This window comes from Falco punctatus, assembly GCF_963210335.1.
Source record: "Falco punctatus genome assembly, chromosome: 5".
Taxonomy (NCBI): domain Eukaryota; kingdom Metazoa; phylum Chordata; class Aves; order Falconiformes; family Falconidae; genus Falco; species Falco punctatus.
Window position 1 is genome coordinate 21,736,890 of NC_137584.1, and position 24,523 is coordinate 21,761,412.

Sequence of the window (24,523 nt, forward strand, 5' to 3'; positions counted from 1 at the left end):
TTGACACTGTTAAGAACGCAAGCTGAAATGAAAGGAAAATAGGTTTTTTTTCATATATTCCTGTGTAAATATACTGTCTTAAAATGAACGAGTAACTGGATTTTTCTAGAAAGAAACATGCCTATATGTTGCTGCTTACAATGAATTTAGGAATTCACTGTGAAGCAAAAGCTTTTGATATTCCTTCAAAAGAATAACAAGAGAATTACACAGCAATCTTGTTCAAACTTCCATACCAGCCAGGCATGTTCCCACAGAACACTTCTCTGCATATGTCTACCTAATTTAATTCTACCTGTATATCTGGGCAAAAGTGTCTACTGTAAGCTGCCTTCCTATAACATCATAGCATAATTGTATTTACATCATGTCAGTGACAGCAGAATTCCATACACCATTTAAGATTTTTACTTCAATAAATACTGTATTTATAGACCATGTGCTGTGTAAATTGCTGTAACATTTTAAAGAGAACTTTGTGGTTTTATTTGTAATTTGATATAGTTTGGATTAAAGAACGAATCTGCATAGTTAAAAATGACTGGAGATTATTTTCGTCAAAAAGGCAAATTAAATAATTACAATTAAAAATAAAATAAAATAAATCTTGAATTACATTATTTACATGAAAGAAGAGCAGAAAGTCCTTATTGGTTAGATTTAAGAAATAGTAGAGTGCATTTCAATGGTGAAATAATGCTGAAATGATAATTTTACATCCATGTTTTAAAAAATAAAAATAACAATTCTACCAACTAAATGGTTTATATCAAATTTAGTTTTAATGATTTGATTATAACTTACCTAAAGCAAGTAATAGCACTTCTTCTGGCATGCTCCTTTTCTTCTGAAATTACCTTTTATCTAATGGCTGAAAAACATTTGTATTAAAGTTCATTGTTAGTGATGAATTATGAATTTGTTTACAAAGAGAGTAAATTTTCCAGCTCCTTAAATACACTGCTGGGAAGGAACTGACGTTCCTAGCAAACCCATGTCATTCAATTCAACAGAATTTTATGTATCACCTTTCTTTCAAACTTCGGTTGAGTTCACTTGAGTCAATAATGAACTTGGCTTCACTTCACTGAGACTCTACATGCAGTTACTACAAAATATAGATTACTGCTTAAAGCTATTGCAGAAGATTATTTTATTTTCTTTTGCAACTGAGCTATTATGTATGCATGGGAAAACTTAATATTTTCAGAAAATAAAGCTGGGCAGTTCTCAGGCACTCTTTTGCAATGATACATTGGTTTCTATCTATTAATGTACTATCAGTAATAGGTTAACTAAGTTGTCACTGGCAAGAAATTTACCAAAGAAATTATATGAGGGTTTTTTGCCTGACAAAAAGGTAGTGCAGAGAAAAGATCATATGTGCTGCTTTAGAGCCATATGAGAAAAACTTGTATGAAACAAAAAACTTAAATATGTTTGTATGTCCTAAATGCACTGAAATCACTGAGCTCCTTTACAACAGTTTTTCCCCGTTACTCCAGAATGCTGTTATTTTGATAATTTAATAATGATTTAATCTGTTCTGGCAAACTTTTGACACAGCATTTAGCACAGTAAAACATTTAGTCTTTTAAAATGAATGAATTTTCTAATATTGGATCTGCCTTCTGAGATAACATAACCATTAAAGCATCTATGTCTTGGAAAAACTCATGCTCCCACTGTTTCTTTCACAAGTAAAAAAAATTAAAATGGCTTTTTGTGATGTTGGTATACTTTGTGAGATAAGGAACTCAACTTTTTTTAATTATCAAAACAATAATATCTGTTTTAAAATTTATATTTAATTCTCTCTCTACATATATTTATTTTTTTTAAGATTTGTAGTAGTCTTTTCTAGAATGCTGAGATCCCTGAAATATGATTTTAAAATTGTAATTTGTTTTCATCTCCACATGGACTCTTATCTTTGCCTTCATTTATTTGATAAAGAGCATGTCAAGTAGTCAGATTACTTGCCTTTAAACTGGAATGAAATGGCACTGGAAAAATTCTGATAGCCAGATCTCTGTTCTCTTTGGCAAACCTGCCTGAGTAGAATGTGGTGCCACCTGAATGTGCTACCCTAGAACTAGCTATGAAAGCATTAAATCCTAAACAAAATATGTCCAGTGTGGATTTTTTTCCTTTAGCAATTTGGAACTGCTTTCCATTTTATCTTTGGAAGCACTACAAGCCAAGATCTGCACTTTCTACTTCTCATAATAACCACCAAAATGACAACTGAATCAGATGGTCTCATCAGGGCTCTGCACTCCTGATTGCACTGCAGGTCATTTTTCCATGTATTATGCTTAAACTAAGAACTACTGTATTAAACACAGCACTTAATCACATCTTCTAGAATGCAAGTATTTGCAAGATTTTCTTGCCCTGATTTCTTTGCTCTGGCGTTGGATAATCTGTTTTATCTCTTGCTGTCAGTTTATAAGGCAGTGTCAGATTCATAATCTATGTCAGGAAGTGTATATCCTTTGCTACTGTTCCCTTCAGATTCCATTATATCTTCTTATAAATGAGCCTTTAGAGCTTTTGTCCTATTAAAAACATGCTTCTTAAAAACAGAAATGTTTTACTGGGGAGATCTGTTTGGCAAAGTTGCAGAGGTTTGAGCTAGCTCACATTCTCCACATTCTGTATCAGTAAGCCCAGGCTGTTTGTTGCTAATAAAGAATTCAGATCTCTATTCAATTACCCTGGTTTTGTACTGAATTTACAGTTTGAAAGTTTTTTCTTTATCTCATTAGTGATAGAGTCCTGAAAATCACATTTAGACATTTTGCCTTATCAAGAATCTGATACCTAGAAGGAACTGTCAATTTTGTTGTGTTTTCATTAGTGGGTGTATCATTTGAACAAGTGGTTCAAATAATATGTTCCATTCCTTCACTGGCAAGAAAAATAACCTTTCTGATGACATCTGATAGAAGGGTGCGAGAGATTGAGACTGATGACCAATTCATCTCATCCAAAGATAAAGGAACTGTGAAATTAAGCAGTTTTCTATCTATGGTGGTATCAAGGATTCATACAAGCTGAGAAAATTTTGTGGTTTTTTCAGTTTAGTTTTTCCAAAGTCAGAGGCCTTTGTTGAGACTTTTGTATCATTTGAATGTTAGATAGACCTAATCTGTTCGTGTTGATAGCATGTTGATATCCTTCACAAGAACAATTAGAGTTTGACTATGTTTCCTAAATAAAGAGGTGAGGTGCCATGGGAGATACCCACACAGTGTCTAGAGATATTTACCTGAAACTGGCAGAGATGACACCGGACTTCTAAAAATTAGTCCTGCACCTCTCTGAAGTGACACTTGCCTGGAGATCAGGCAAAGAAATCTCAAGAGGTAGTAGAAACATCTTTTGGGGCAACTGAATAAGAGTTCTTCTCCCATGTGAGAATCAATGCTCTGATTAAGAAAAATCCAAAGAGAAAGACTTTATGACATGACCCCAGAGTTTCCACTGTTATGACAAAAGTTACTGTGTTGATACTGCTTGTACGTAGATGTCCACAAATAAGTTTACATATAGACAACATAGAGAGCAATGACAGGCAAGCCCTTTACCTTTCTGATCTATCTGCTAGTATAATACCTGGGTTCATGCTGGGGATGGCATAGGAAGAAGAGATGTTATACATATCCAAGAGACAAATACATGCTTTTTAAATTAGTTAATCTGGTGTTCCAAAAAGAAGTGTTCTTTTATAAAGTTTTATAAAGCTCAGTTCAAAGCTTAAAAAAAATAATTTCAAGTTCATGGAATTTCTTTTAACATACTTATTACTCCATTTTTACTTTAGTGTAGAACTAGCTAGTTATCAGAGCACTTTGGCAGAAATTTTCCAGTGGAAAACATGAGAAATACTGCATTTATTGTAACAATGGAAGAATATTTGCCATGTTTTATCAGTGGCAAAAATTTTGGGATGCAATTAAAAGCAATGTGTGTCTTAGCTTTTAATCTCATAAGTAAACAATATTGAACTATATACTTTATTGAATCTATTAACCTTATTTAAAATCTTGTTTATACCAAGATATTATTTTGCAAATTGTTAGTGTTAATTTACACTATTACCATCATTTATACCGCATTAATTGCAGTGAAAATTTCCTTGGTCTAAGTTCATCAGGAACATGGTGTCAGGACCTTATGTTTTGGATAGACTTTACTAATGTATGTAAAACCACAAAACACTCTCCTTCTTAAATAAATGTTTTAATATTATGGTTTATATGGCTAGAATTTCTGTGATAAAATGACTCTTAAAACTGGACCTCATTGACAAAATAAAAATTAAAAAAAAAATGGACTGCTGTGTATTTGAGACTTTGGCAAGGTGAGGTTGTAATTCGAGCAGGGGACGGTTTTGCTTTTTCTTCTTTACTTCACTAAGAAGTTATCATTGATGTGTATTGCTGGCTTGGCACTCAACTTTACTAAAACTCAATAGGCTAGCAATTTTGTAATTGTGCTTTCACAAGCAGTGCCTTCTTTATTATAGACAGTTTCTTAGAATTTCTCATAAAGTCAGAGTGAATTCTCTGCTCTTGTTTGCTCTGAGTGCCAGTCCCTATAGATGTGCCACATACCAACATTAATACAATACTTTTCAAATAAAAAAGTTTTAAAACAATATTGATCAGATATGAAACTTTTAAAAAGAAGCTTAACATTGTTTCCGTTAAGAAAATAAAGAAGAGAAAGAAAGAGCAAGAACAAGAAATGAAATACTGTGAATTACATACTTTTTGATGATCATTCAACTTTTAAGCAGAAAACTGCCTAAAGGACTCTGACATGGTCTTTTCACTTCTTTGTCCTCAAGGGTTTGAATCTATTCAGTATGAGGTTCCAAAGCCATCAGGGCAGACTTGAAGCATTCTCTTGCTTTTCTCAACAGACTAAATTGAGAGTGCCAGAATTCATTTCCCATGTAACCCTTGACAGCTGTCATTGAAAGAAAGCAATCTCCATCAACTCTTGCTGTGATTTACAACCGAGTCCCCAGGGTGAAAGGCAATCAGGGAAAACTACTGCCTTAGTTCTGTACGCTGGCCAACTCAAATACTTTCCTAAAGTACTCCTTACTGCAGCCCTTTGTAGCTATAGCACACTCATGTATATATACATTTTAAAATCTATAGCTGATGCTAAATGACACTGCAGGCATAATTTTGTTAACTTTTTAGCTTGGGGGATAGTATTCTCTTGTGTAATCGTTTGATAAGACTTCATGTATGATGCAAGAATTCTGTTGCACAGAGCACATGCTTAAATTATGCATTCAGTGACTATAGTTTATTCACCACTGTATTGGCTGAACAGATACTACTGGTATAAGAATGAGAACACTGTATCATACAGACAAATTGATACTTTGGGATTGTAGTATATTCCTTGAAAATTCCATATTTCTGCTCTGTGGGGAAAATTGAGTTTTTCTATTCTCCCTATTGTGTTTCAAAGATGATTCAGTTAGAATTGCTTTTGGGTAGCTTTAGGGCAGCACATCTTCGTGAAATAAACTTCTTTTTTCTTAATATCTAATACTGGCTTTTCAGAAGCTAACTTGGCAGGCTTTTATCCATTAAACTAAAGTGTCAATTTTAAGCAGTTTTATTTTATTTAAAAAATTTCAACTGTACTAAAATAAGGAACAGATGTTGTGAATGCTTGAAAGAATTAAACCTAGGAAAAAACCTGAGTTATCCATAGGATGGGAAGAATTTTTGAAAAGAATTGTATTAATGAATGTGCAAACCATTCAATAAATGTGAGATTTTTGCAATATGCTTCAGATTTTTCTTCTATTTTAATAGAATATCTCAATATTAAAATTGGAAGAATTTGGCCAGATAGTTTCAATGTTCTGTTTCATTTAATCTAGTGTATATTTAAATACAGTAACAATGATTTTCGCTAAATTAAAGTGGAAAAAAAGTTTGCTCTTTCTTTTGAATAAATTCTAAAATGTCATTTCACTGTTTAATTTACTGCTTTTTACTTTTACTGTATTTTTATCTGTGCAGTATTTAACTGAGGTTTGTTTTTTTTTAATAAAACAGTTTCTAGAAATAAAATACATGGTTAAATACTATTGTTTAATATTATTTTTAAATAAATAGTACTTTCCAATATTCTGGAGTTCTCACAACTCCCAAGTGAGATGAATGACTGATAGTCCATGAAACCATGGCAGGTTCTCTGCATTTTTGCTCTGGAAGGTTATTTTTTTTTAAAGGTTTGTGCGTGTAGGTACCTCGTATCCTCCCCATTCCAGCAAAAGAGAGTACCAGGGCATTTGCCACATTTCTGTCCCTCATTGAGAACTTCAGACGAGGCGATACTTTTCTCCCCAGGGCAGCCCTATCTTGGAGGCACTGTGTGAACTGTGTGGGTTTTTTCATGGTAGAGTGGTTGCAGAGCATTCATTCTGTCTTCACACTCTTGAGAAAACATAGCAATGACTTTTTAAAATGGTGATGGTAGACAAACTCTGACTTGGAATGTGATAAAGTCTAAGCTCTTAATCAGTCTGAAGACTATCAAAGTGACTTCTTTTAAAGACTGTTCTGTGTTCTGAAGGTGGATATTCTTTATCGTTCCTGTTTGCACTTTGTTGAAGAGCAGAAGTTAAGGTTTTTTTATGGTCAGAAAAAGGTGTAAGAGATCATATGAGTCTCTAACATAGTCCTTAGTGCCTTCAATTACAGTGAATAGATTTGATTCCAGAAACTGCTCCTAGGACTGTTCATTTTATCCTGCTATTTAATGTAGGAAAAAAAATATTGAAAGGTTCTGTGTATCAGAGAAGATTTATAAACAGGTTTATATTTTCTTATAAATGTAAAACTGTCCAAGTCAGAAGTATAAAACTAGGAAAAAGGTCAGATCTACAGACCGTATTTTGATGCAAATGTATTGAACGAGCATAATTATGCTACTCTGTTCTTGCCAGAGCTGAAAGTAAGGTGTGCAATTAAGTTCCTTGTATCCTAAGAGTAATGAAAGGAAAAAGAAACATAATGTCAGTCTGGCAAACCCAGGTATTGGAAATTGAGAACAGACATTCAGTGGGTTGCATGTGTATCTGTGTCAGTAGATTCAAAGTCAGATGGACCTGAAACAGATTACTGTAGATTACTAAAACAACACCTATACACTGCTTAATGCACACATAAAATATTTTTTTAAATTGAAAGAATAATATATTCTGATAACATTAAACAGCTTATGATCATTAGAAGTTAAGAAAGCCTACAGTATAACATGTGCATTCTTGCTATACTTAAACTTTTTAAACATTGGAAGCAGAAGAGGGTAGCTTCTAGTCTTGTGAGGGTGAGTCAATGCTCTGTCTTCTATTCATTATCATCTGATCTAGCTGAGCAATATAGAACCCATCTTTCTAATATATCCTGAACATAAAATTAGACCTCTGTTTCAAAGCTTTTATTTCAGCCATTGTCATTATTTTATTTTGACTAGTTTTAAAGGAACAAGAATCTAACTTTTTTTGTTTGTTTTCAAGGCAGCTAAATCCTGTAAATAGCTTTGTGAATTATTTCTAATTAAATAGCAAAAAAAAAATTGCTTGAGCAAAATTAATGGTTTTGATGCTGGTGTATTTTTCTTACCTGAATAAAATCTAACCAGGAAAATACCCCAAAACAAACACAAAAAAACCACCAAAAAAACAAAACCCCAACCCAAACATTTTTTTTAAAAGGAAAAGTTGTACATTTTGTAATCCAAACAATTTTATTTTCAAGCATTTATGATAAAAAAAGAGTTAAACCAAGGGCAAACCCCTTATGCTTTCCTGTGGCATTCAGTGCAAAAGCTTAAGGATGAATCATTTTGAAACTGCATGTACTGCATGTCATTCCAGGAATTATGTCAAATATATACTTCAAACATATATTTTTCAGTCTTCAAATTTGCTTATGTATTTTTGTTTCTGTGCTAGCTTTATGTAGGAACAAACTGACTGAAAATTAATGAAATTAAGTTGAAAATGAATGTGGAACTTTTTTAATTTTAATGGCTTCATAGGCACTATTGTAACTTTTATTTTCACTGGTTCTGAACAATCATGGTTTTTTAGACATGATCCTATTAGTATAACCTGTTTGTGTTAACATCTAGAGCCCTAGAAAAGAAGTGAAAGGGCAAGAAACTTCATTCTCAGACCCAAAAAACCCACAAAACAAAACTCGAAAAACAACCCAACCAAAAATCTTACTAGAAAATAAACTAAAAATATAAATTGCATGAAGGAACATTATTGCAAAAAATATTTTGAGATCACAAGATGCTAAGTTAGGTAGACAGAGAATATGAATCTTGTCCTATAGCTTGGAAAAAAGTCCACTAATATGTGTCCACATAAAAATTTCAACTAGTTTTGAGTTTTTGTTAATGAAATCTCATTGTAAAAGTATATGTACTGTTTAATCTGCACATAGTCAATTTCTAATGCTATAGTACTGAGTTAAAATAAATGTGGATGATATTAAATGCATGCTACTAAACATGCACCTGTACTATGGATCTATGTGAGTTCAGCAACGAATTGTAGTTCCACTGGATAAAATTTCTAATACAGAAGAGTTTTAAGTATGATTGATAAATTGATATTAATTCACCTTGAACTATTACAGGTTATTTGGGGTTTATTCCAAAGGATTTTTACAGTCACAGAAGACTATGAACTCCCATACTTTTTCACTTGTATAGAGGTTATTTAAAGGAAGCATAGACGCGGCCATTGTCTACTGGCACCATGCCAGATAACAAGTGCTGATATTCTCTACTTCATGTTGACACTGATGTAGCTTCTAATGTTTAGGAAAGTATATAAATATGTAGAGAGATTGAGTTTAAGGATATGTTTGTACAAGGCAATGTAACTATGCAGAGGATGCAGGCTGGTTCTAAAAGGAGAAGCTTTACAGCAGCATCTACGCAGCACTACAGCATATCTAATTGCCTAAGAAACAGGGTTAATTAGGATGCAGTGTGCATTGCTTCTGGGAGCTGTGCTAGTTTCTGTAACAAAGAATGGCTCTGTGAATACAGGCGTAAGAGCTCGTTCTGATCTAACTTAATATTTTGGTAGGGCTTCATGTCAGTGGGCTGTGTGTTTTACAATTTTTGATTTATGTTCCTGTTCCACAGTGATAGTTGGATTGCCAGTGAAAGAATTAGACTGAGCTCAGTGATTAGTAATAATGGAAAAAAGCAGCAACAAAGAATGTGTAATGTAAAAAGATTAAAGCATCTTCTTTTGATAGTACTCTTAAGTAGAGATACCCTGATGAATGAATTTCCGGTTCTTCAAAGCAAGTACAGAGACACAGACTGCCACATGCAAATCTTTCACAGCTTCCAAAGAGCAGTGGAATTTCAGAATTTAGCAGTTTTCCCTGTTTTATGGCACTGAAAAAAAGTCAGGAGGTAAAAAGGTATTTGCTTCTGTCAGTGAAATCCCAGTGTAAACATGTTTACTTAACCTGCACACATCTGATTTATGTATAATATTTATAAGGTTGTAATACTCAAAGTTTCAGTAAATGTTGGTAGTACGAAATATAAGCCAAACTGTTATAAAGAAAGCTAAAGGCAACTTATCTGGTGAATTATTTGATAGGATTCAGCATAAAACAGAATAGTAGTAATTTCAGTTAGGAGGCTCTGTAGCTTTACTACTACTTAGGAAAAAAAAACCACAACAAATCTCTTCTATTAACCATCTTTCTTCATCAGTCTAGATAATGTCTTACTAATACTTTATGTAGGTCATTGTGATACCTAATATTTTTTAATGTATTCTGCTATTCTGTGTAATTTTATTTTCAGTGTTTTTAGTGGCAATCAGTAGATGGAAAGTAGGTGTACTTCATGCCAAAGAATGTTCCCCCTCTCCCCCCTAAATATTACTTCTAAAATGCTTTTTATAAAGGAAAAAATTGGGTTTATATGGGACGTTCTTTACACCTAGGTATATGCTTGCATGGAAACCATTGCAAGATTGAAATCTTGAGCATTTAATACTTTTAAGGTTGTGCATTTTAAAAAGAAAGAGAAATTAAAATAATTTTACCTGGTTTTTTGCCCCAAAATTAGACTTTAGGATGTTAATATTTCTTTAAACTCATGACACTTTTTAGCTGACAGAATGAAGTATTCTTTCAATGAATGAACTTTTGCAATAGCTGACTTGTTCTAGTGTATTAGCTAATCAGTAAATTTAAATTGTACATATAATAAAACTTATTGAAAACTATTGAAAAAAATATGATGCAAGATTAAAAAAACAGTGCGTTGGTGACTCTGTGGGTCTTACCTCTAAGATGATAATACTGTTGCTCTTTTCCACTGGTTTCTTTTTCAAGAAAATGAATTTGAACTAGATTGTATATTTGAAAGGTAGATTCCTGTCATTGTTTGATGAACTGTAAATTATAATACTAATAATCTAAGGTGTTTTTTTTTAATTTATACCATTATGCCTACAGTGAAGACAGGGTGGAGGAGGCATTTGTGATTTTTCAGATACCTTTCAGATGAATAGACAGCAAAATTGGGAGTCTGCAATGAAGACCTCAGTCAGTAATAATCTACTAAGAAAACATCATGTTCACTGCGGAGTATAAAACAAAGGATTGGGGAGGGCACATATACCTTTTCTAAAAACTAAACAGTCATTATACAAACCCCAAAACATTTTAGGTTTTTAACTGCATTTTGGTGCTTACCCTCACTCCTGCTCCACTATCAATTGCTTGATTTTTCACCATCTTCCTTTCTCTGTTCTACACATTAATAGCTGGAAAATGGTCTTGTTAATGTTGGAAGCATTTTTTCTTTTTACAGAAAAATAAAAAAATAAACTCATAAAATATTATTTAAACTATGTACTGACTTGATTTTAATTTGGCTTCCTTTACATAAATATTACATAGAAGATCAAACTAAGCCTATCAAGAGAATGATAAAAAATTCCTCCAGTTCCTCTTTTATCTTCAAACCACTTGTATGTCAAGACTATTACAAGAACTGGAGTAAAATCATAGTACTATTTTCAAAGCAAGAAATCTAGACTGACTTAAGAATCAGTTTATCTGATATTTAAGTCAAATAAAACCCACAAAGGATATCAAATGGACCACAGTCATGAGCTGCTAGTGAAGTAACAAACCTCCCCGCATCTTAACATTTTATTTATGACATTTCTATTCTACATCAGTGATGAAAACTGTTTGTCTTACAGTGGTGAACTGTTCTGATCCTGGCTTTGTGGAAAATGCAATTCGGCATGGACAGCAGAATTATCCTGAAAGTTTCAAGTATGGAACAAGTGTGGCATACCACTGCAAGAAGGGCTTTTATCTGTTGGGCTCATCTGCTTTGACCTGTAAAGCTAATGGCTTATGGGATCGATCACTACCAAAATGTTTGTGTAAGTATTCATTCAGTTGTATTAACACTAAGAACTGCTGCATTACTTTTAGACTTGATAGACAAAAAAAAGCGTAGCTGTCTATTGAGGAACAAACCTGGACTTTAGGGTCAACATACTGCAAATTGTACAACTTCATAAAAAAAACATTAAGACAAGATGTCATGCAGCTTGTCATTATTAAAAATGGGTTTAGAGGGTCCTATGGAGCTATTTCAAATGCCAGAAAGTTAAGATTAATATCCCTTTTGGTATAGTGTTAAGATATCTGAAAACAGCAACAGAAATCTAAAATTATTATTTATATGTTATGATTTAAATTGATTGTCTAAGACCATTAATACCTATCCCGTTTGTTTGTTTGTTTGTTTTCCCCAGAGGTATTGGAATATGTATACGAGAATGAATCTATGAACTTTTGTATAGGAAAATTTTGCTCAGCAGGGTCTTTTCATAATGTCGTACTTCCTCCATCACTTTTTCCTCAGAGAGATCTTGTGTTTCCTATAATCAGTTCAGTGAGCTTCAGATCTTTAGAATATGTTTGATTTACTTTCATTTTCCATTGAGATAATTTTCTTCTGTGATCATTAATTTTCTGACATTAGATTTCTGAATTACAATGCAATTATAGGAAATAGTAAATGAAATGAAAGTATACTTTAAATTGCAAATACATCAGATGATTTTAAAGTTTTCGCTTTACAGATTTATGATTGGTTACTTAAATGATTTAGTTTGGTCTATAAGTATAAACTAATAATCAGATCAATAAAAGTAACTAGGTTAGTGAATTTATTTTTTATGCTTGCTTTCTTCCGACTACTATGTATTTAATATTCTCATGACCGAAGCAGTTTTGTTTTGATTTTCACAAGTCTGTACTTCCAATAACTGTCAATAAGAGCTACAATCAGAAAAACAGGTTTATTCATATTTCAATAATGAAATAATTAAGAAAAATACAACATTTTACATACAAAATAGCTGCATAAAACTGTTAATTTGGCAAGAATATTTTCCTGATGCAAGCATGTGCCTCATTTTCTACACCTTAGGAAAAACATTATGAAAGTCTGTGGCCCAATTCTGTCGACGACCCATTCCTGCTTTCAGAACTGGGGTTTCAGAGCAAAGGGACACTCCTTTATGCAAGGGGCAGAAGAGGATGGGGAATCTAAATCACCTCGAATAGCTACCCCTCTTTTCACATCAAGTGTGTTGGAAGTTTGATAGTATTTATTTACATGGCTTTCTGGTTTTAGGCAGAGCTTGAGGAAAGTCATAGGTGTTCATTCCCTGAGAACAGGAATTGCTGACCTAGCCCTGAGGGCTATTGATTGAGGCTGTGGGAACTTTCAAATGAGCTGCAAGGTGCCTACATTCCTCCTCAATTACCCGCTATATTAATTGATACTAATTTGCTGCTTATGGACTGAAACACTATATGAATCCTAAATATTACAAGGTGACCTTTAACATTCGTTCCCCTAAGAAAATCTCAGTAAAATAAATAGGGCTCTTTCTATGGGGAAGATATGTTTGTTTATTCACAGATGAAGTCACTCGGAGTCTTTTCAAGTACTATGACAGAGATGTAATTTTCAAAAGTTATCAGTGATAATCTCTTTTTTTTTTTTTTTTTTCAAATATAAGATTGCTTTCAGTGATAGAGCAAAGTGCTTGGAGAGGCAGGTGAGGTAAATTTTGAACCTAAAGTTACACTATATTTACTGTGAACAATTTAGTTCACGAGTGCAAGAATAGAAACACACTGCTCCTTTATTATGCAAGGCAATACCTATGAGTAGCATAGCTTAAAAATTGATGCTGCTTCTTTTCTTCATAAACTGGGGAAATTTCATGCTGCTCACTACAAATCACAGCACTACAGCCACATTAAGGTGACCTACAAATTATTTTCTTTCAAAAACTCTGATTGCCCACTGCAGCACCTTCCAGAATTGTGGCAGGACTAGCACTGAATCAACCTCATTAAGGTAACTAATCTGGCTGAAAACTAAATGCTGTTTTTTCTGTGGGACTACAGTGTCCTGATTTGGTTTACCATTTGCTACACGAATGTTTAAGCCAGCCCAAGGAAAGCAAGAGAAACACACAGCAGTGAAAGAGTGGGGGTCAGGACCATACCTTTTTGCAGACATCCATTTTGTAGTCAGTTTGACATTATCATGGGATCCAATATAACAGACATAATTTTGATGTCTGTCAGGAGTAACAGTCATGAGAATAACAGTCTTTTTCTCTAAAAATATATTTGACGTATAGATCATTCATTCTAGTAACTCATAAAGTTGCTCAAATTCAACTGATCTGTTCAAATGTTGCCTGTTTGAGTGACCGTTTATTAAAGTTATGCAACATTTATTTTCTTTGGGTTTTCTTTCTTTCCTGAATGATCTAAGATTTACACAAAAAGCATTCAGAATTTGATTTCTATTTCACCTTAAGATGACTTATGTTTTCTCATGTAACAGATCTGAACTACTTGTTCACTAGTTATTCTCTACCAAAACTGTTTATCTGATTTTTTTCTCAAAATGTGCATATTAATTTAAGCTTAATATGATTCATAATTTACAAAAAATATCAGTAATTCATTTTCCTTTTGCTTACCCTAGTGCAACACATTGCTATAGTAATACTACAGATGAAGTTTTTTATTTCTCTATATTACCTAAACTGCATTTACTTATTTTATAGAAATGATAAAGCTGATTACTGTTTTCATCTCTCTAATATGTAAGCACATTGCAACATTAAACTTACTTGGTTTCTTCTTTTCCAAGCTTAACAGAAATAATCTCTATTAATTGTAGGAAGGACAGTGCACAGAAAAGAATGAGGAAAGACAGCTTTGTATATTTTCAGGGAAAGGCCAAAATAGATGGGTTAGTTTTACATGTAGTTTTATGTTTAATCTTATAAATGACCAGTAAATCATCTATAGCAACAGCAAAAATGAAGATACGAAGGAGCTGAAATACAAACAGAAGTTTATGTTGTGTGGAACCAGCCTTAAATTTAAAGATTATAATAGATTTTTTTCTGTGCCGTGAAAATATAATATTGTGTTTTTTCCTCTGTTAGCCATTTCTTGTGGACATCCTGGGGTACCTGCCAATGCAGTTCTTTCAGGAGACACATTTACATATGGCTCCATAATTCACTATTCTTGCACAGCGGGTCGAAGGCTCATAGGAAATTCTACTAGGGAGTGCCAAGAAGATAGCCACTGGAGTGGGACTCTCCCTCACTGTTCAGGTACTTGTGCCAACCATCATCTGGGTGTTGCCTTGTAATTACATGAATAAGGCTATTCTCAAGCAAATTTTTGTGTACAGTCAGATATTTATTTTGTTTCTTCTCCAAGTATGTTTTAATTTCACCAGTAGACACTCAGCTGAATTATAGCCATTTATTGAAATATTCTCATATATTGCCTTGTTCTCTTTGTCATTACGTTGTAACTTTACTCATTATCTAGATGCTAGAGTTGTATACTGCAGTATATAGAAGCCAAAAACACTATTTAAAGCCTGATGGAGTTCTGCTTATAAAGGATGCATGTATTAAATCTTGTTTTTATTAATTGTGTAAACAAAGATTGTCACATAGGAAAATATTGATTAAAAAACACCACAGATAAGGTACTAGATGGTAAACTTTATACATTATGTTCCTCTTTTCACTTAAAGAAACACTCTTTCTTAGTGCCACAATGTGCAAATGCCATCAACCTCTGCAATGTTTTTGGTGCTGTCAGGAAGTGCAGGAACAGTTTGTTCTCCTCTAGTCTAAGTATGCAAGTTTAGAAGAAGGCATAAAATATTACACAGTTTTATTGAAGTGAAGAGCCCAGGCAAGAATTGGCTGCTAAGGACATCCACAGTGTATTAGTAAGTTCTGTAAGGGAAGCAAGTCTACACACTTTGGTATATAAGAAAACAAATACCTGACATGTTTAAGAAGATTTCCTAATGAGAAAATTATTCCGTAATTCCACATTCTAGAACGTTCTTATAACTTTCCCTCAGCTCTTGGATGTGTCTACTGTTGGGCTGATCTGATTCAATGTCGTTCAATTCAGATTTGAGCTAATTTAAATAGGTGTAAGGTATTTAAATTCTCTACTTTGAAAAAGCTGTAATAAGTGTTCATTGAAAATGGTCCATTCATGAGCTGATTCTGCAAAGATGCCAAGCACAATTTGAAACATTGAGGAAAGGAAGTGAATTTTAATCACTGTTTCTTTTCTGTTCTTTGCTGCTAAAGGAGGAAAGATTTTGCTTAGAGTCTTACTACACCATGAGATCTCACTGTCATCGTTGTTTCTATGCCTAGACCTGAAAGGAATCTCTGCAAGACAATCACATGTATAGTTTCCCCACAGAACTGGCCTTTTCTTGCTTATCTTAAGCCAACATTTATGTCACTTTCATCTTTCAATCCAGTATAAAATACCAGATATGAGATTGCACCAAGACTAAAATTTTTAAGGTCAGAGTCCTCTAGTGCTGTTACCCAACATTTTCCACCACAAGAGAAATTCTGTTGCTAGTGGAAACAAATTTTAATTGCTAATAATTGAGACTTTTCAGATATCAGTCATGAATGTGATAGTATTTTTAATGTTTTAAAAATTATAAGTCTATAAAGACCACTGTAGTCATCTCCTATAATGGGGAATGCATGTCTAGTGTAACCAAAACATTGTTACTGAAGCAGAATTTAATATGTTTGAACATATGACATCTTGAGAGCAAGGTGTTTCACTAGGAAAATAAGAAATCTATCTCTGTGATCTCATTTAAAAAAACAAACCAAAACTCCAAAACAAATAGACAAAAAGCCTAAAAAGGTTCTCATTCCTCTGAGACGTTTAGATTTCTTAAAGTAGCTACACTTTTCACGTTCGGTATTCAGGAAGTTACTTCATTAAAAAAACAACAACTTTATGAATATTTTGTATTCATAATGTCAGGAAAAGACTGATTGTGCCCAGGACAACTGAGACAGCTAATTATTTTATACTAAAGGGACATTAAAAACAGTCCCAATACAACACTTGAAACCTGTAGTCTGTTTCTGCATGGGGTTTATTTCTTTATTATGTATTAATATATGTTTGAATGAATGATGGTATAAGTGTAATCTCAGGGTTTGTTGTCACCTGGGAACTGTTGCAGTGATGGGACACGTATCTTATGGGTTAAGTGATAGTTGAGATTTTTAAGATGACTCACACTTATTTTTCAGTAATGGATATGTAGTCTTCTACATTGCTAAATAAAAAAGGGTCTAGACCTTCATAATGCTGCAACTGCCTTTGTCTGTATCCTTTGGCTATAAACTTGCATGGCTCCAGTTTAAAGTTTCTCCAAGGCAAAACTAGGCATGTCCAAGAAAAAACAATTTGGTCATTCATGTGGAATAATTCCTTCAGCAAAGTCCCAAAGGAAAGTGAGAATTTTAGAATCATAGATCCTCTGCTCTGAACAATTCCTGCAGTCTTTGTATTCACAAGCTAAAGTACGTGCCACATAGCTGTTTCATGCTGTAAATATGTCACAGTGATAGCGTGAATCACAGCCGTCATGTTATTTCACACATTTTAAGCAGACAAAAAAGTCTATGAAATAGTAATGTCTTGGGCTTAAGAGAAACAGATGGCATCCAGAGGCCACATCTGGACTGCTGATTGAACAGTGCCAGGGCACAGGTCATGGGTGCTAGTACTTATGAGACCATTGTACTCTTAGAATTGTCCCCAGAATGGTTTTGACCCATCCCAACTAGCATTCCATCCACAATGCTCAAATGCTTTACAAGTTAGTGTGCTGGAGATCATTCTCAGCAGCCACTTAGGATCCAGCCTCTCTGTTTTGGAGAGTATGTTTAATGGTATCGGTATGGACAGAAATTACCAGCTGGCTTCAAGACACACTGCTTACAAGCATGTATCCAGACAAGAAAATCTTGGTACAAATTCTGCAGGGCAGGGTGACAAAGGCAGTCTATCCTAGAAGAAGCTTGCCTAAGCAAAGTGGACACAACCAAAGCCCACAAGTTAGCCTTGAATTCAGGAACTGTGTCTTGGTGTCCTGTTATGAGGAAGCATGATTGTATGCAAAGTGTCTGTCTTGAACTTGCTGTACTGAAAACCTTATGCCACACACATAGTCATACTTTGTGACTTTAGAAAATTTTCATTTCTGAAATAAAATTTTGAGTTTTCTCAATGTCTTACTATTGTTATTCCTTTGTCCTTCATCTGAGAGGTATGCTTATGATGAAAAACTAATGTAAGAAGACACAAACTTCAACCTATGAAATTATTTACACATATTTTGAAAAAAAAACATGAACCATAGTTTTAATAGAAATTCAGTCTAGATGTGTAACTTAACCACACTGTGAAGCACAATTTAGACACAGAGGGATCTAGGAGAGATAACATTTTATGCCAAAATTTAAAATAATTTTTTGATATTGAGACTGTACCTCTTTGACATTCTTTGGTAGCATTTCCTGTAGTGGCTGCTTTATCTGATAAGGCAGTTGACTGGTTCATCAGATGTATGAGGACATGGTTGAGAGGTCTGTTTTGCAGCACTTTCTTTCTCTTCTAAAAATTTAACCAATACTTGCATAGGAATTTAAAGAATAAGGAAAACTATGAGGTGTCCTTTTCATTCTTGACAAGCACAGGTACCCTTTAGTCTCTCCTGTGGGTATACGTTATTTCAAACATGTTTCTTAAGAAACTCAAATATGGTTCTTTTCACTCTTGCTGTTATCTAATTTTTGTTATTAGACGTTATTACTAGCAGAGAAGTTGAACTATAAAATACAATGTACAGAAAACTATGTCAAAGAGACAACAAATTTGTTGAACTGACAGAAAATAACAGGGGTGCTTCCTGTGTTCACAATTAGATTTTATCTTTTATTTATATCACATTCTATGTTTAGGTCTATATAGTTATGAGGTAAGAAGCAGAATAAAAAGACATGCTATTTTCATCTTTGGCTTTGTTTTCATGCCCTTGCATTGGATGCAGTTAGTAGTACTAGTTACAAGATAGTGTCTTCAGTACCACTACGTTTTCACATAATGTCTCTGCCAATATTTCTGCTCCATTGTGTTTTATAGGAAATAATCCTGGCTATTGCGATGATCCAGGAGTACCAGCCCATGGGTCTAGACTAGGGGATGAGTTCAAAATAAAAAGTCTGCTACGTTTCTCATGTGAAATGGGTTATCAGCTGAGAGGATCTGCAGAACGAACATGCCTGCTCAATGGTTCCTGGTCAGGTATACAGCCTGTGTGTGAAGGTAGGTATTGATAACACTGGCATTTGTAACACCATTGAATGACATTTACTAATGACATTTTATTATTTAATTAAAAAGAAATGCTGTGCCAGAAATGTGCTTTCATATTGCTCTGCATAAAATTGATATAAAAGAGTTTGCAAGCAGTTCATGTTTTGCTCAAAAACCTAAATCCAAACTGGTAAAATTTTGAACTATATATTTATAAGACTGTGAGAAAATAATTCTGGTTAAACAACCATTCAGTCTGAAAATAGAGAACAGACACCTGAGCTAAATGCAAAATTCTACAAATGCTTCTGATAGAAGATAGTAAAATGGAATGACGAATAAATTTGTCATCCATCTTCTAACAAAATATTTTCATCTTCTCTTTCTATGTAATGTCTATGCATCAAGAACTTAACAGATGATAAAATAATATTATATACTTAACTAAGTATAAATTAATGTGTATTTCTCCACATAAGTTAGACTGTGTTTTTATAAGATACAGTATTTTTATGCTAGCTCTTTCAGAAAAAATGCAACAGGCAATATTTCTGGAAATCACATTTTAGAATAAAAGTATAATAAAGAATTTTTACACTTTTTGCACTGTCAGAATTGGAAAGCAGTAATGAAAGACTTTAGATTCAGTTTTTAAATTACTTCTTTTTTTTCAAGAATGTTTGAAAAGTTGCTTTTTCTCATTGACTGGAGTTGATGGATTCTGTTGTATATGTTGTCTGCTAGACTAAATGACAAAATGGAAGATAGGACAAAATAGTTCTAACAAATCCATTATATTTTTTCACCTAGGCATTTTATCACAGTATCCTTACCTAACAATTGTTATTTTGCAGTATTCTTCAGTACAGACTAGTCTTCTGTCAGTGTAGATATCATCATAACTGTATGAAAATGGCAATGGGCACAGAATCAGTTTTTTCAGCAGACAATTGAAGTTTTACAATGCCCTTTCTTCTTCCCTTGCATGAAGACACTTAGTAGGACAGCAACACTCAGTGGCAATTAGCAGTGTTTGGAATACCACTGGTTTTTGTTTCTTTATATTTTGCTTCAACCTTCTGTTTTCAGGAAGAAATTAAAACACCACACATAAACCAAGAAGAAACCCTTTCCTTCAATTTTTCTCTTCTCCTTCAGTTGTTTCCTGTTTAGTATAAATAAGGATTAGGAAGGGAATACCTTTTCACCCCTACAAGTTCAAGTTCCAACCTACTGAATTTTTCTCTTCAGTTTAAAATAAATTTTTATACATAAAAAGTGAATAAAGCTTCATTAAAACAAAGTCTTTTTAGGTATTATTCCAAACATCAGTAATACTCAGAGTAATTTTTCATTGACAAATTGTGTTTATTTTAATGAATGCTGTAATCTATAATTGTTAGATTTGAACTAAGCATCTGCAGACTTGTCTTCACATAAATTCCATAGATATATTTAGCCTTAATGAATGCATCCAAGCTTTCCTAGTCCATCTCAATGTTGTACTTTGTCCAGTGTCTGCACATGGTCTTTAATTTGTTTTATTAGTATTATCACAGAATCATAGAATTGTTTGGGTTCAAAGGGACCTTTAAAGATAACCTATTCCACCATCCCTGCCATGACCAGGGACACATTCCAGTGGATTAGGTTGCTCAAAGCCCCACCCAGCCTGACCCTGAAACACTTCCAGGGATGGGGCATGCACAGCTTCTCTGGGCAACCTGTTCCAGGCTATCACCACATGCATGGTAAATAATTTCATCCTTATGTAATCTAAATCTACCCACTTTCAGTTTAAAACTGTTACCCTTGTTCTTTCACTACAGACCTTGGTTAAAAGTCTCTCTCCATCTTTCTTATAACCCCCCTTTAAGTATTGACAGGCCACAATAAGGTCTCCAAGAAGCCTTCTCTTCTCCAAGCTGAGCAACCAGCTTTCTCAGACTTTCTTCAGAGGAGAGGTGTTCCAGACCTCTAATCTTTTTTGTGACCCTCCGTTGAACCCCCTGTAACAGGTCCATGCCTTTCCTGTGCTGGGAGCCCCAGAGCTGGATGCAGTACTCCAGGTGGGCTCTCATGAGAGTGGAATAGAGGGGGAGAATCATCTCCATCGACCTGCTGACCATGCTTTCTTTTATGCAGTTCAGGGTATGATTATCACAGGAATTCCTCCAGTTCTTTAAGGAAAACAACAGCAGAGACAAACTAATGTGTAGTGACTGTAGGTCCCTGTTCTCTGTCCCCACTGCACCACTCATAGAGCAGGTAGTGGAGCCTGAAATGAAAGAATGAAATTAAGCCTGGGAAAGAGAGAAGAAAGGTGTTTTTTTAATGTTTGTCTTTTTGTCCCTATAGAAAGCATTTAAATTAGCAATGAATTAAAGGAATTGTCCCCAGGTTGAGTCTGTTTTGCCCACAATGGTAATTGGTAAGCAATTCCCCTGTCTATCTCAACCCATGAGCTTTGTCATCCTTCCCACTGAGAAGGGGCAGTGAGTGAGAGGCTGGGCTCATAGTGTCATAGTTTAGTGGCAATGAAGTACCACACAGCTGCTCTCTCCCTCCCTCCCTCCTTACCAGGATGAGGAGCAGAATCAGAAAAAAGGTAAAACTCAAGGGTTGAGATAGCAACAATTCAATAATTGAAATGATGATGATGATGATGAAGAAGAAGAAGATGACAGAGAAGGGGAGATCAATAAAGTCCAAAGGGAAGGAAAGAAACCCAAGTGATGTACAATACAATTGCTCACCACCCACTGATTGAAGCCTAGCCAGTCCCTGAGCAGCAATCGGTGCCTATGGGCCAACCCCCCCCAGTTTATATATTCAGCATGACATTCTATGGTATACAATACCCTTTGCCTAGTTTGAGTCAGCTGTCCTGGCTGTGTTCCCTCACAGCCTTCTCACTGGCAGGTCCCAAGCAACGGAAAAGTCCTTGACTTAGTAGAAACACTACTTAGCAACAACTAGAAGCAGCAGTATGTTATCAACATTATTCTCATCCTAAATCCAAAAATCCAAAACACAGCATTGTACCAGCTACTGAGGAAAAAAAAAAAGAAAAAAAACCCTAACAAAACTCTATCCCAGCCAAAACCAGGACAATATCCCCACACACACCCTTATTCCATGCCATTCACATCATGCTACACTTTTGAATACATCATCACCTTCCCGTCTTTTGATATAAACGCACAGGTATCATTCCCTTAGTCTAAGGACTATTGAGTTCATTTAATCCATGACTTTGGGCTCCATTGGTCATAACAGTCTTTTAATGCAGGAAAGATATTGTGAGGTGTTGGACTGTTGCATCTTGAAGTCAGTTCTGGTTCCATCACTGCTGTGTTGATCTGGTTTCATTAAAGTTTGTTCTTCGTTGATATGGCAGTCAGAAGAGAGTCAGGTTCAGATCTTCAAATACAGAATGGCAGAGACAGGTGCCACAAGGTGCCCAGTGCACTCCTGGGCATATAGAAGTGATAATATACAATGTTATATAGCAGTTAACATCACACAGTTTGATTCATTGGCTATTTTCATCCAAAATCAAATCCCCTTGAGGCACACATTGAAATTCCCCATCCTTCCACATTACCCATGAAGTACAGCCAGGTCCTCGAGCAAAAGCAATCCCACAAATGAGTTTGACTTTACCTGAGGCATGAATAACCCAGACTGTTTTCCCCAGCATATTTTTAAGGTGCACTACAGGAACTTTATCCCCCACTGCAGTATATAAAAGCTTTGATTGGGCGGGGCCATCTTGGATGGCAGATCCTCTAGTGTTGACTAACCAGGTGGCTTTTGCTAAATGTGTATTCCAGTGTTTGAAAGTCGCAGCACCCATTGCTCTCAGTGTAGTCTTTAACAGTCCATTACATTGTCTGATTTTCCCAGAGGCTGGTGCATGATAGGTGGTGTGATATACCCACTCAATGCCATGCTCTTTGGTCCAGGTGTCTCTGAGGCTGTTGTGGAAATGAGTCCTGTTGTCAGATTCAGTGCTTTCTGGGGTAGCATGTCACTGTAAGACTTGCTTTTCAAGGCTCAAGATAGTGTTCCAGGCAGTGACATGGGGCACAGGATATGTTTCCAGCCGTCCAGTGGTTGTTTCCACCACTGTAAGCACGTGTCGCTTGCCTTGGCAGGTTTGTGGGAGTGTGATATAATCAGTCTGCCAGGCCTCCTCATATTTATATTTTAGCCATTGTCCACCATACCAGAGAGGCTTTAACCGCTTGGCTTGCTTAATTGCAGTGCATGTTTCACATTCATGGATAAGCTGTGCAATAGTGTACATGGTCATGGGCGCATCTGTGTGTTGGGCCTGAGGTGTCATGGACCCACCAAGCTATACATACTTTACTCCTATGCTACCAACTGAAATCTACCTGAACCACTGCAATCCTAGCAGCCTCATCCACCTGCTGGTCGTTTTGATGTTCTTCAGTGGCCTGACTTGGGTACATGAGCATATAGAATGTGCTAAAGAATATACCTATTAAACATTTTCTTAGCGGAACTTGCTATAGCTTTGTTAAAAGATGGGCTATTGACTTTTTTTTTTTCCCCCTAGTTAGTCAGTTGTCATGGATGGAAATACTGATATTTTGTTAAAAACTTTTCTTTACAGCTGTATCTTGTGGGAACCCTGGAACCCCAGCCAATGGCATGATAATATACACTGATGGAATATTATTCTCCAGCTCAGTCATTTATGCCTGCTGGGAAGGTTACAAAACTTCAGGGCTAACTACTAGACATTGTACTGCTAATGGGACATGGACTGGCACTGCTCCAGACTGCACAGGTCAGAAATAAACTTTTTTCCTCTATAGCTTTAAAGTAGTAAGTCATCCAGGCTTCCTACTGAAAATGATTATTTTATTAGGTAACACATTTCCCTGCCATTCATCTGTCTTATAATACATGAATATTTTATGTATCTAAAGGTATGTGCTATTTTAATACATGCTAGATGTTTCCAGAACCATCTTTTTAAGATGGATACATATGTAACTTTATTGTATGTGTTTAACTCATGAATGTCAACATTGAAAAAACGTTATTCCTAAGAATAGATGTTCCTATACAGTTTCTTTTTTTTTTTCTTTTTTTTTTTTTTTTTTTCTGCTTATGCACAGAAGATGAAGTTCTGGTACTTCTAAATCAGATTTTACCTAATTGGGTACATTACTGTGCTAGTTTTTATCATGAGCCAAATGAGTCAGGTCTGACTGATAACCATTCTGCTAAGGACCAAGAATCAGGGAGCAGTGAGATCAGGATGCTCTGTCAGGGAAAGCGAGCAGGGAGCAGACGAATGCTGCAGGACCAGTGGCCTTACTGACATGGGCAGACCCACAGTACCTCAGTACAGTGATACACAAAAGAGAGAGGAATTTCATAACTCTGCTGGAATTGCCTTGCACCATCAACATTAGGCATAATGTGACCAAGATCCCAGTATGAAGGAAGGAAAAGTCCTGTCAAAACTACTACTAACTTAACAGTCTGCAGTAGCAGTAGGGTATACCAGCTTACACTGATGTATTTAAAGAATAAAATATTTGGCCCACGCTATTGCAGTGCTTCAAAAATACGAGTTTTTAGCTAAAAATTAAAGATTATGTTTTTGGTTTTATGTGATATATATTGATCAA

At 34.9% G+C, this 24,523-nt stretch overlaps 1 protein-coding gene across 6 annotated transcripts in view; it reads left to right on the forward strand.

Annotated features, from left to right (window-relative positions):
• The window catches only part of CSMD1 (CUB and Sushi multiple domains 1), a 1,231,811-nt gene that overhangs the window by 1,167,626 nt on the left and 39,662 nt on the right, over positions 1-24,523 (forward strand). For all 6 annotated transcript variants that reach the window (XR_013928146.1, XM_080387724.1, XM_080387722.1 and 3 more), the window contains 4 exons: positions 11,309-11,497; positions 14,609-14,782; positions 18,675-18,857; positions 23,494-23,670. Coding sequence is in view for 5 of the 6 variants with exons in the window: in XM_080387724.1 (XP_080243850.1) it covers positions 11,309-11,497; positions 14,609-14,782; positions 18,675-18,857; positions 23,494-23,670 (723 nt within the window). In the remaining variant the exon portion in view is untranslated. The remainder of the gene's footprint in view (positions 1-11,308; positions 11,498-14,608; positions 14,783-18,674; positions 18,858-23,493; positions 23,671-24,523) is intronic.